Source organism: Sphaeramia orbicularis, chromosome 4 (genome assembly GCF_902148855.1).
Source record: "Sphaeramia orbicularis chromosome 4, fSphaOr1.1, whole genome shotgun sequence".
Lineage (NCBI taxonomy): Eukaryota > Metazoa > Chordata > Actinopteri > Kurtiformes > Apogonidae > Sphaeramia > Sphaeramia orbicularis.
Genome location: NC_043960.1, coordinates 43,827,887 through 43,841,053, shown reverse-complemented (window position 1 = coordinate 43,841,053; position 13,167 = coordinate 43,827,887). Strand labels below are relative to the sequence as shown.

Sequence of the window (13,167 nt, the reverse complement as noted above, 5' to 3'; positions counted from 1 at the left end):
CTTGAAGTTGTTTTGTGCAGGGAATTCGAGATTTACTGCATTAAACTTCTAGGGTTTTACATCAGGTTTCATTTGTCACATGTCAATGTTTCTTATTGGTTGAGATTCTTCTTGTCATGGGAACAGAGGCCGTATTATACACTGACTTTTGCCTGTAGGTGCTGTTTTTTAAACATACTTTTTTGTATTTTCTTGTTGTACATGAATAAAGAGGCTGAGAAATAAATGTCTGCTCATTAAATTCCTGCAAAAAACAACAAAGCTAAAGGTGGCCTAAGACTTGTGCACAGTGCTCTAAAGCCCACCTGCACCGGGAAAACTGATATTATTTTTTAGTTTCTCGCAGCATAGCTCAGGAGATAAATGTCTCCAACCTTCCTCTCAGGGACTGAAGCTTTCACAGCACACAGGGGATCAATTAAAAAATATGAATCTGCATCTGCATAGATGGGCTTTTCACCGTGTACTCGCTTTGTAATGTGAAGTGATCCTATCAACACCAAGCCGTGGTAGTTGGTATGGGTGTCAGCCAGCTCCCCACCACCGACCACCATCTGGACTTAATAAGCAGCTGTGGGCAAAAATATTCAGCGCGCCTCACTTTTTAAATGGAAAGATTAGGAGAGGTGATGGACTGTGACTGTGAGCTGCTTCATAATGAGCCTCCATCTATTCCACTGTATCTCTTTCTCTCGCCTTTTCTCACATCACCTGTTAGCCCCCTGCGCCGCTTCTACACACACACACACACACACACACACACACACACTATACATACACACACCATAATGCATGTATTTGTGCACACTCATAGCCACACAGATGGGTTTAGAGGTGTGTGTGAGTGCACGCATACACCCATGCACGCAGTCCATCTCGCTGCAGGAAGCCGCAGTGGCCAGCAGGGGTCAGTAGTGGTCCAGTGCTGCAGCTACTAGTGGCGTCCTGCTTTTCTGTTGCAGACGGGCAGCTCCTCCTCAGCCTGTCAGTCTCATGCGTCTCTCCTACTGAAAGTCTCTGCAGAACTACTCACTTCAGGATCTTTTTACATCTCCATCCTTAGTGCTCAAATTAAATGGATTGTTCACATCAGATGTTTTTTTTTTTTTGTTGTTGTTGTTCAGCTGGTTTTAAATGTGGCCAATATCACATTCCATTGTGGAGTGGCTCTCACCGGAGGCACATGAACAAAAACAGTGATGCTCAGATTTTACTAACGCACACTGTGAAAATACTCCAGTCCAAGGAAAAGTTGTGTGTTTCAAACTGTAGTTTTATATTTGTGCTGTCAAGTAGTCATTGTGCAGTGGCAGTATAAGAAATCCAAATGGTGTATTATTTTGCTTGTTGTGCACAAAGGACAGAAACTCATCACATAAAAACAAATTCATTATAATTTTACTTTCAGATCTGCATTATAAAAAGCCCAGGTGGTGTGAGTTGGATGTGTGTGTTACATTTTATTTCTGTACATCTTTAGGGTTGAGCCCATTTGAACTTTTTTTTTATAGTATCTGAGGGATGTCCTCCAGTGCAGTTGTACTGAATCACAGTCTGGAGTGACATTAAAATTCACATCAATTCTGCTCTGACCATTTGGACTGAGGTCACATTACAACAACATCAAATTTAAATCAGATTATTTTTAATCATATTTTAGATAAGAACTGAAAAGATGAGATTTTCACAGTCATGAAATGCATAGACCTTGAGCAAAAAGAGCAACATATGAGTGTTATATGTGTCGTATGCATCACACAGGAGTAAAAAGGTCAGATTTGATAATTTTTCCTAATAGTGTGAACATAGTCATTGGTACCTTTGTTGAAGTGATACTGAAGTCCGGTGAATATCTGACTTTTCTTTGGTCAGTCATTTTTTTCACTTAAATAATTCTGTTGAACTCTCTGTAATTCTCTCTCTGTTTTCTTTCTCCTGTCTCACCGTCGTCCAGCTCTGGGTTTGAGGAACCCTCTGGCTGTACAGGGAGCGTATCCTCCTGGGGCGTTTGGCCTGCCTCCTCCGGGGGTGAACGGCGACCTGCCTGGGGCAGCGGGCTACGGCGCCGGTCTCCACTTAGTCTCCCCCCAGATGAATGGAGCTGCCGCGGCAGCAGCAGCGGCCGCCGCGGGCTATGGACGGTCCCCTGTGGTGAGTTTGAGGCACCAGAGATAATTTGTCTTTTCAGTGTCACTGTCATATGTAATACCTCAGCATATAAAACCAACCAAGAGGCAAAAAAAGGATGTATAGTCCATGGGACTGTTTCAGAGTGAGAGAAGTGGGAATTGAGGCTGCATCGTCATTTATCGTCTGTGAATCTATGACCTTGGATATTGAAAAGTCTCTTTGCTTTTATATGATCTAATTTAATTCTGATCTCTCATCTGACACTGTCTCTGTATTACTCATTTTATGACTGAATTTGTCTCTTTTTGTCTCTTCGATCATTTTTCTTTTTCTTTCTCTTTTTTTGCCCCTTCTCTTTTCCTCTCCTCATCCTGTTCGATATCATTTCGTGTGGGTTTTGTGCCTTCTGACTGCATATCTTTTTGTCTTTCAGGTGGGTTATGAGTCTCCACACCCACATATGAGGGTCCCTGGGCTGCCTGCCAGCCTGCAGTCAGCCTCCGGAAAACCGTGAGTTTCCTCTTCCTTCAGATCACTCATTTCCTCACCTGTTCAGTGCAGTCCAAAACCTCAGGCTGTCCTCGAATTTCAATTACAACACCAGAAGAGAACAATGCACCACTAAGCAGAAAAGAACAAAGAAGAACAATGAACATGTTGTTTGAGGAAAAATGTTGTTTTTGACAAATACAGATCGGACCTAGTGAAGAGTTCTTTGATCAGTGTAGTTAGGGTTGTAGGGTTAGTGAGTCATAATGTGAAAATGCACCAAATACCAAATCCAAAATATCACCGTACAAACACAGGACCTTTAAATTGTAGCCTTTTGCAATTCTATAATTGCACAGGCTGACAGTACAGTCGTGGTTCATTTCAGTGTGCAGCGAACAGGTGGAATGTGTGCATCCTGGAGCCTCTTGAAACTCTGTTCAGAGTGTAAATGCACCAAAGCTCCATTGTTTCTATGAACAACCTGAGCTCATACATCAAAAGTTTTGGCCTTAATGAGACATACGCTTCCTACAGACTGCAGCTGGAAGGAGGCCGTCTGCCTGACACTGACATATTCACAGAAATGTTGATTAATGTGCACAGTCCTTACAAAAACAGAAAATAGAATTGAATAAATCGGTTGCAAATGTATTTTCCAATTATATCTTTGGCTTTGCTTTGATATTTCTGCCATTGTACGAAACAGTGTTATTTACACAGAAGCTTTAATAAACTTAAGCAGCAGAATATTTTTGTAAACATTATGCAGTGAATGTCAATATTTAGTGTCAGTCTTTCAAAGAAGTGATGGAGACAGTATCAGAGACTGAAGTGTGGCTTTTATTAATAAAATACCTCCTGATCTGAACATGAGACAGATACTGTCATAAAGTGCATAGTGTGTTAAATGAATGTTCTTGAACAATGTTAACTTGTAGAATAGTATTAGAATAATAATAATGGATTAGATTTCTATAGCGCTTTTCAAGGCACTCAAAGTGCTTTACATTATTGATCCCTTATTCATTCACTCTCACATTAACACTCTGGTGGTGGTAAAGTACGTTTGTAGCCACAGATGCCCTGGGGCAGACTGACGGAAGCGTGGCTGCCAATTTGCACCAAACAGCCCCTCCGACCACCATTAAATGAACCGTGGGCGTGTACCTTATTAATGTACCTCAAACTTTGAAAGGTTCTTCATCCCCCTCCTCTTCCTCCATGTGTGTGTTTCTGCTGACTTTAACCTTATTTTCAACATTTGTATTTACCCACAGCTTCAACACTTGTATTCATACTTTCTTATCAGTTCCATTTCCATAAATGCATTTATATAACATGTTGATAATGTTTATGGAAATGGAACAATTAGTGTGGGGGAGGGAAGGGCTCAATTTTGCAAAATCATTTTTGCGCTCATACACTGGTTTGAGCCTTTTTAGAAAGAGTTACAACACTTCATGGAGAAATGAACCCTTTTTTTTTTACATAAGCCCTGATGTTGCTAACCTGACTGATCCCCGTGTCCCCTTTAAAGGCCCATTCATGCTCTACATTAAAGACGCATACATATGTGTGTCCATCCTCTGGGAGTTTGCAGATGCGAACCCCAATGGAGAATACGGAGCAGTACCACCGGGAACTGTGGAGGCAGTGTTGAGATTTAAAGAGAATACTTTCCAGAAATGCCCATGGCCAAGTCACCATGTTTGTTATTGACTTTGTCCTTCTCAAAAAATTTTACTCTTCTTCGTGGTAGTTGGCCAGTATGTTAATTAAGAGTGGCGCCCACTGGTGGATTTATTGACAAACACTCATTCCAAAGCAACGGAACTATGAAGGCAGTGATGCCTGACACTGTTTGAAACGGACGTACCTATTTACGTTGGTGAAGAGAGCATGAATGGGCCTTTATGTTGTTATCCATGGAGGAAATAAAAGGATGGGGGCAGCAATGAGAGGCTCGTTTCTAATTTAAGCTGCTGTGTAGCACAACCCTATAGCGCCACCCTTCAACATTCTAGCCAACATCGCAAACATTTTATGGAAATATGGCTTCTGATTGATCCTATTTCTTCTGTCTCTTTGCAGTACAGAATAAATGGTCTGTCACCAGTACTAGTTCTCTTTGAGCTGAATCTCTGTTACTACGGTGCTGATTTTTTACTTTTCTCGTCTTTCCAGTGCCTACTCGTTTCATGTGAGTGCAGATGGACAGATGCAGCCGGTGCCCTTTCCACCCGACGCCCTGTTGGGCCCGGGGATCCCTCGCCACGCCCGTCAGATCCACACCCTGAACCACGGAGAGGTGGTGTGCGCCGTCACCATCAGCACGTCCACGCGTCACGTCTACACCGGAGGCAAAGGCTGCGTTAAGGTGTGGGACATCAGCCAACCTGGCAGCAAGAGTCCCATGGCCCAGCTGGACTGTCTGGTGAGACATGAGGGAGGGGGTGTGGGGGGGCAGTTCAACAGATACTTGTAACGCAATATTGAACTTTTGTTCCATCTTGTCTAATAATGTTGCTCTACTACTGTAAGGGATCCTGGTCTTATTTGTACGCAAAAACACACTTCATATGATGAATTACCTTTATGTTGCTGTCCTCCAGCCAAATCCTCCAGCATCTTTATTTATAGCTGCAATTCTGCTGTAGCAGCATGCTTAACTTTGTACGTTTATCCCCTTGTCGTCAGTTACAGTGTACTACAGCATACATCATCATTTTATAAATATAAGGCCATCTTTTCACTGTTTTTCTTGTGTTATTGTCTGAACAGAACAGGGATAACTACATCCGTTCCTGCAAATTACTATCTGACGGACGGACGCTGATTGTGGGTGGGGAGGCCAGCACTCTGTCCATCTGGGATCTGGCTACGCCCACCCCTCGCATCAAAGCGGAGCTGACGTCGTCTGCCCCCGCCTGCTACGCCCTGGCCATCTCCCCCGACAACAAGGTCTGCTTCTCCTGCTGCAGCGACGGCAACATCGTGGTCTGGGACCTTCACAACCAAACTCTGGTCAGGTAAGAGGAGGGGTTTGTGAGTCTGTGGCTTATTTTAGATGAAAAATGTAGAACTGTAGACATGTAGAAAATGAAGAACTGGGGAGGAGGCCAGATTCTATCCAGGCAACCAAAAAGGAAATGAGAAATGATGAAAAGGAAAGAGAAGTTGTGAGGTCATATATCACATCTACACTGTCGATCATAAAGTAAAGAGAGACGGGAAAAGGCAACAATGGCAACCAAGGCCTAGAGGAGGGTTGTAGAGCCGAGTCAGAGGGCTTTATTTTTCAGGCAGTTTATGTGTGGATTTTTTTTTATGTGGAGAAAATGCAGTCTTTTTTTCTCAGACAGCACAACTCCAGTAGTACTTTGCCACATTTTCATTTTTTTATTCAGCTGATACAACTCTTAGAATTCCCCTTTTGACGGTCAACACAGCACAGGCAGGAGTCGTCTAAGTGTTGTGTAAAGTCTACCCTTCAACAGTTTGTTTGTCCAATAAAGAATTTTTTTAGATGAAATTCCTAGTAAACGCACTGAGTTCAATCCGAGTGTGATCTCTGATTTCCCTGCAGGCAGTTCCAGGGACACACAGACGGAGCGAGCTGCATCGACATCTCCAACGACGGCACCAAACTGTGGACGGGAGGACTGGACAACACGGTCCGCTGCTGGGACCTCCGAGAAGGACGCCAGCTCCAGCAGCACGACTTCACCTCACAAGTACGTCCACGTTTTCCATCCAATCTATTGATGTTAATATTGTCTATAGACACAGTAGAGTCCCAAACAGATGGACCAGGTATCACTGGCGTTAACTCCAGTTTGTTCAGTTCTGTTGTTCTATATTTACATGTATACGCACAAACAACGTCACATGTCAGCAGTGATCTGTAGATCTGAACATGCGCAGGGTTCCCACAGGGTCTTAAAAAGTCTTAAAAGCCTTGAATTTACAAATCTGCATTTAATACCTTAAAGTCTTTAAAGTGTATTCAATTTGATATGGTAGCTTTGTATCAGTAACTTGTTTACTGTACTGTATTTAAATGTGTCTGGGAAATGTCCAAGATACAAAGAAAGTAACATTAGTCTACTCGGTTCCACCCATTCCAACCCAACAATTTCTATTGAACTTACACTGCAAAAATCCAAGTCTTACCAAGTGTATTTTTCTCATTTCTGGTCAAAATATCTCATCACATGTAAAATAAGACATAATCACCTAAAGAGTAACTTTTCAGTGAGATATAAGAACTTATTTTCAGACAATAGATCTTGAAAATCTTATTTCAAGAAATCTTACCAACATCATTTTCACTTGTTCCATTGGCAGATCTTTTTTCTTGAATTAAGCAAAAAAAAAATCTTGAATTAATTGTCTGAAACTAAATTCTTGTATCTCACTGGAAACTTACTCTTTAGGTGATTGTCTTATTTTTAAGTGTGATGAGATATTTTGACTAGAAATGACAAAAATGCACTGGGTAAGATTTGGATTTTTGCAGTGTAGGAACCAATTATTGCTAACTTTGCCTCCGGTGAGAAATGACTACAGAACATTCAGCCCAACACACGTGCAGCCATTAGTCATGCACACGTCGCCTGAGAAAGCTAACTTTGGGAATGTTTTCTGAAATGGGCATTAAATTCTGTTCCAAGTAGTCTGAAAAAAGTCTTATAAGACTTAACTTCAACTTGAAGGAACCCTTCCATGCAGAAGTCCATAACCCAGAACACTTACAAATACCCTCCAGCCAAGGAGAAGCTGAGGTAGCTCCTGAATACAGCTGTAAAGTCAAACACACAGCCCACCGCTACCCATACGTGCACGTCCTTAAATGTAATTAATGTGCATTCTGAACATTTCTCACTGGAAAAGGTTAATGGAAATGGCACAATGCAGAAAAATGTGGGATTTTTGCAAGCTTGTGTTTTGTGGTAAAGAGTAAATGTGCACAGAGGAAATGGAAACAACTTTTATGAATTAATTCAGACGTAGCAAACATTGAACTCACATGTCTGATCAGCTGTTTGCTGTGTCGTACACATATTCTTATAAAATGTGGAAATGAGTCTTGTATAACCGGTCATGTAGATGGATGAGATCACATTATTTCTCCAGTTCATCTGTGAAAAAAGACATTTCAACTATTTTAGACAGAAAACAACAACAACAGCTCTACTTCTACTTCTGCTCTGTTTATTGTGTAGCATAACCTACGATAGTGACTGAACGTAGGATAGTTTATTTACTCTGAGCCAGTTTATGTAGATTCACATAATTAGGACTTTAATTTTCATTTCACATTTCCGTGACATTTTCAAGTTACATCTGGTCTAACACTGCACTGCAAAGATCTAAATCCTACCAAGTGTATTTTTCTCATTTCTAGTCAAAATATCTCATCACACTTAAAATAAGACATAATCACCTAAAGAGTAACTTTTCAGTGAGATGTAAGAACTTATTTTTAGACAATAGATCTTGAAAATCTTACGTCAAGAAACCAAGATAATTTTCACTTGTTCCAATGGCAGATTTTTTTTTTTGCTTAATTCAAGATTTTTTTTTTGCTTATTTCAAGCAAAAAAATCTGCCAATGGAACAAGTGAAAATGATCGTGGTAAGATTTCTTGAAATAAGATTTTCAAGATCGATTGTCTGGAAATAAGTTCTTATATCACACTGAAAAGTTACTCTTTAGGTGATTAGGTCTTATTTTAAGTGTGATGAGATATTTGGACTAGAAATGAGACAAATACATTTGGTAAGATTTGGATTTTTGCAGTGTGTTTAGACTTTATCAGTGAACTTACTGAGGGTTGTGGGTAACAGACAGATGACTGCCTCAGCTCCATTTGATTTAAATGTGGGATTAAAAAACAGGACAATAAAGCATTTCCTGTTACTCTGCTAATCGAAAACATATAGAATATGGACATGTTCCAACTTATTAAATGTAACAGTCACCAATTATTAAAATATACGACTCTTCTCAAGATATTAGTAGATGAAAATGTGTTATTGTAGTTAAAGTATGTATATTTATTTATTACATTTATTTATACACAATTAGCATCAGAGTTGAAAGTCAAACAGCGTATGAGTATTGGAAGTAAAATGAGTCAAATCAGTAGATCCACATTTTGTAAACCGAATCAACAGGTTGATGACTTTTGTACCACATCTCCTTCTCATGTGTGTGTTTCTTCCTCTTCTTTCTTTTCACCCCCCCCCCCACAATCCAGATCTTCTCTCTGGGCTACTGTCCCACAGGCGAGTGGCTGGCTGTGGGAATGGAGAGCAGTAATGTGGAAGTCCTGCACGTCTCCAAACCCGACAAATACCAGCTGCATCTCCACGAGAGCTGCGTTCTCTCCCTCAAATTTGCCTACTGTGGTATGTACACATACACACACACACACACACACACACACACACACACACACACACACACACACACACACACACACACACACAGCGGCTGGATTGATGGTTTGGTTACATCACATTACCTGAGGGTATTTAATCATGTAGAAGCAGAACAAATCTCTGCTTCTCTCATTATTCAGAAACAGTTTCTTCTTTTTTTCCCTCCATCTCCTGTTCTTTACAATAGCTGCTCTTCCTCTCATCGTCTTCCTCCATATCTCACCTCCCCTGAGGCTTTATCTGTTGATGGCTGTGTTTTTCATCCTGTAGGTAAATGGTTTGTGAGTACAGGGAAAGATAACCTCCTGAATGCGTGGCGGACGCCGTATGGATCAAGCATTTTCCAGGTAGGTCGTTGGACACATTGGACTGGTAGTTAATGTTTTCTGCAACCAGCACTGAAAAACCAGTACAACAGACACAATGAGATACGGTTACCTCTGATCTGGAAATAAGTCAGATATTAACACTGAAAAATGTCATATCTTCTCTTGTTTAAACATAAGATATTTTAGGACAGACGTGCTTCCTTTTGGCTTGATTCACTGCCGTCTTTATGTACAGAGCTCTCGTGGTTATGACAAAGAGAATTAATTTTTTTTAGGAATGTAGACTCTTGGACTTATGGTAAAACTAGTTGTTTTTGGATCAGAATGGGTGACCTTTGACACTCCTGTGGACCTGAGGAGACAGATGTTTGGGGCGGAGCCTCAGGGTTGTCAGATTAAACCTGATAATTAAAAGTGAAATGTAATAAAACCACAAAAGTAGAACATAAGATGACCTGAACTGGACGTCAGATCCAGATATTAAAACTAAAGCTAAGACTCAGAATAGGTGTTTTATTTCCATATGGATGCAAAGCTATGGAATGTCTTGAATAAAACATCTTAAAGCTTAGACAGAGCATCCTCTATTATATATGAGACACTACATTACTGTAAGAGCAGTACAATTAACTAACTAGGGTGGGTTTTTCCAGATCCTAATGGAACAAATTGACTCTAAATCTTCAAGTTGAAATTTTTTTTCACCTCTAATGGATGAGTTTATATCCATCAATTTTGCCTGGGATGAAATTCACAGAACAAGAGAGCAGTAATTAAAGTTACATTCACAGTTAAATTTACACAAAAATACTAAAGAGAAATGCCAGGTTTGTGGAGGGTTAGGTACTGGGACGGCTTATGGTTGTTGTTATTTGACTGAAAACAATGGATTTGGGTGCTTCTATTTTTTACACATTTCCCCCCAGGATGTACCTAATGATGACCTCAGATAAATGCAAAAAAATTATACTCATGCTCTGAGCCATCCCAAAATTAATTAATTTTTAATAAAATATTGGGGCCAAAAACAGGACCAGAATTGGGACATGAAAGCTACCTAAGTGTCAGTGCATCATCTGAAACACATGGCTGTAAATGGTCTTATATAGCACTATAAATAAAGACACTGTGGTAAATGTGATGACCCTAGTGGTTTTTCTAATCCAGACATGTGGGTTTTTCATGAATCGGCAGTCTCAGTCCAAGTTTCGTGTTTAACCCATTGTGTCCACTTGCGTTACATGCAGAACCTGCCCAGTTAAACACAGATAAATTGCGGATGATTTTGCAACAGCACACATTTTTGTGAAACACTGCCTTGCATAATTAGTTCGATTCCCAAAAATGTACCTGTGAGAGAATAAAAAGATATTTGAAAAAATAGTAACTCGTAATTTCTGTGTTCTTTTTGACATGTTACATGCAGATTTTTGTATAAAAATAATAGAAAAATGTGTTTTATCTGAAAAATAGTTTCTCTTTTATCTCAGTAAATATTTATTTTTAAAATAGACCCAAAGTGCTTCCAAACAGGCTTCATAACATTAGTCTGAATCTGGTTTGAATTTTTAGCCCCCATGTCCTGTTTTTAGGGACCAGTTTCATTCCTGGAAACATTTGCGTGTGTGTGTGTGTGTGTGTGTGTGTGTGTGTGATTATTCCAATGTGTGATTGGTCGTGTTCTTCTTCGTGTGTTTGCAGTCGAAGGAGTCCTCGTCAGTGCTCAGCTGTGACATCTCCCCTGACGACCAGTTCATCGTCACCGGCTCAGGGGACAAGAAGGCCACAGTCTACGAGGTCATCTACTGAACTCTGATTGGCTGAAATAACTTGATAATAAATAACAGGGCTCGCTCCTGCACCAATGACTGTACAGAGCGCCGGCGGCATCGGAAACAAGAGACACTCGACTTCTACTTTGTTGTTTTTGTTTTCGTTTGTGAAAGAAATGAGAGACAGAAGGAAAAGTGAAGGGGCACAAAGTCACATCTCTGGAAAAAAAACAACGCTGAACTTTGTTTATAAAGCTCTGAAAATGCTGGTTAGACAATAGCTGTGCAACTGTGGGATTCCTCCAAAGAACTTTTGTTTTTGTTCCTTTTTTTCTCCCTTTTTTACAAAAAAAAAAAAAACAAAGTAAAACCTCTGTAGTGAACAAGAAATTAGAAAAAAAAAAGAAAAAAATAAAGTTATTTTTTTAGCCTTTGAATTTTTCGCAGACAGTCGGACCGCACCATGTGGATAGACAAGAGAAAGAAGACAGAGATGGTGGACTGAAGTGGACTGGGACGGGTTCAGGTCCCAGTCTGCATCATGTTTTGACCTGGTTCAGGCTGGTCCGACCCGGCTCAGTTCAGTGCGGAGCTTGCGTGGCAGACGGCTGGTCGGGGTCCTGTGGGGGTCGGGGTACCGTGGGGGTCCAGCCCTTCTCCTCCTGGTTCGGTTTCAGCGGCACCATGATTGTATCTTCTGTGACAGAACCGGGCTCCGTTTCCTCTCAAGTGTCCTGAGACCGAGTTTGTTTTTGTTCCCTGTATTTGTTTTTGCTGTCGGTTTTTTTTTGTTTTTTTTTTTTTCTTGAAAGAACAAAGACAGACTTATTCTGGAGATGTTTTTGAGTAAACCAGCCTGGAACAGAAAAACCACAACGCAGAGGTCAGAAAACAGAACTGGGTTCAAACATCACACTACAGGTACTTTTCAGTTTGGGGTTCGAGGCGTCGGCTCCGTCATCTTCATCCGTGACATTGCGTGTGTTTTTCTATTGACTTTGTTAGGGCACATAGACACACAGGTATTTTCACAACTGCATCATGAACCTTGACCTTGCTTTATGGACATGTAAATAAAGTTCTCTAAAGCCAAACAAGGATGTTCTGTGTGACTTGGATTCCACTAATCTGCACTCCATCAAACAAGGGCTGAGAAACAGAGGATACACTTTATTACATCAGGGTAAGGGTGAAAGTCCTTGAGATTTTTGTCCAACTGATTTCTCCAAGACTATTCACCTGATTCTTTTTAGATTGGACACACGTTCTTTACCACGAGTAAAGATGTAGTGCACAGTTTGAATGAATTTCAATTTTGCAAATTTTTTTTTAAATTTTTGTTCTTTTTTATTTAAAAAAAAAAAAAAAAAAAAAAAAAAATATATATATATATATATATATATATATATATATATATATATAGTTTTTTTTTTTTTTGAATTTCCACGTAGACCATTAGATTAGATTAGATGCTGTGTTATTGATCCCACAACAGGGGAAATTCAATGGTCAAGGAAGCAACAGAATAAAGTGTGAGAAAAAAGTACAGGCATAAGGCAAAAAAACAAGGTAGTGCAAAAGCAAACTATCCAAAATATAAAATAATAGTAACTAGAAAAGCACTCAGAAAGCATAGACCTCTGCCAAGGCAGATCAGTCCCCCCCCAGATCACCACCAAAATTTAACCGTTGTTCCTTGTGCCACTTTCAACATTTCCTGAAAATGTCATCAAAATCCTTCCATAACTTTTTGAGTTATCTTGTTAATAGACAGGCAAACCCGATGAAAACATAACCTCCTCTGCAGAGGAAAAAAAAACTATAGACTATATACAGGGTGTCCCATAAGTCTCCATACATGGGAGACATAATACATATGGTTCTAACATGTATTTCTTTCTATTTCTTCTTTATAGTTCTTCAGCAGTGGAGGACACACATTGAAATGTGTTCCCGACAAAATGGCAGTCATATAGAGCATATTATATAAATAAAAA

The 13,167-nt window shown here is 40.2% G+C and overlaps 1 protein-coding gene across 4 annotated transcripts in view; it reads left to right on the top strand.

The window, feature by feature from the left end:
- tle2a (TLE family member 2, transcriptional corepressor a) overlaps positions 1 to 11,968 on the top strand; it is a 52,450-nt gene extending 40,482 nt beyond the window's left edge. For all 4 annotated transcript variants that reach the window (XM_030131320.1, XM_030131322.1, XM_030131321.1 and 1 more), the window contains exons 13-20: positions 1,955 to 2,151; positions 2,564 to 2,640; positions 4,807 to 5,056; positions 5,404 to 5,651; positions 6,209 to 6,356; positions 8,886 to 9,036; positions 9,340 to 9,416; positions 11,100 to 11,968. In XM_030131320.1, coding sequence (XP_029987180.1) covers positions 1,955 to 2,151; positions 2,564 to 2,640; positions 4,807 to 5,056; positions 5,404 to 5,651; positions 6,209 to 6,356; positions 8,886 to 9,036; positions 9,340 to 9,416; positions 11,100 to 11,207 — 1,256 coding nt within the window. In that variant the 3' untranslated portion in view covers positions 11,208 to 11,968. The remainder of the gene's footprint in view (positions 1 to 1,954; positions 2,152 to 2,563; positions 2,641 to 4,806; positions 5,057 to 5,403; positions 5,652 to 6,208; positions 6,357 to 8,885; positions 9,037 to 9,339; positions 9,417 to 11,099) is intronic.
- Positions 11,969 to 13,167: the final 1,199 nt, after the last annotated feature.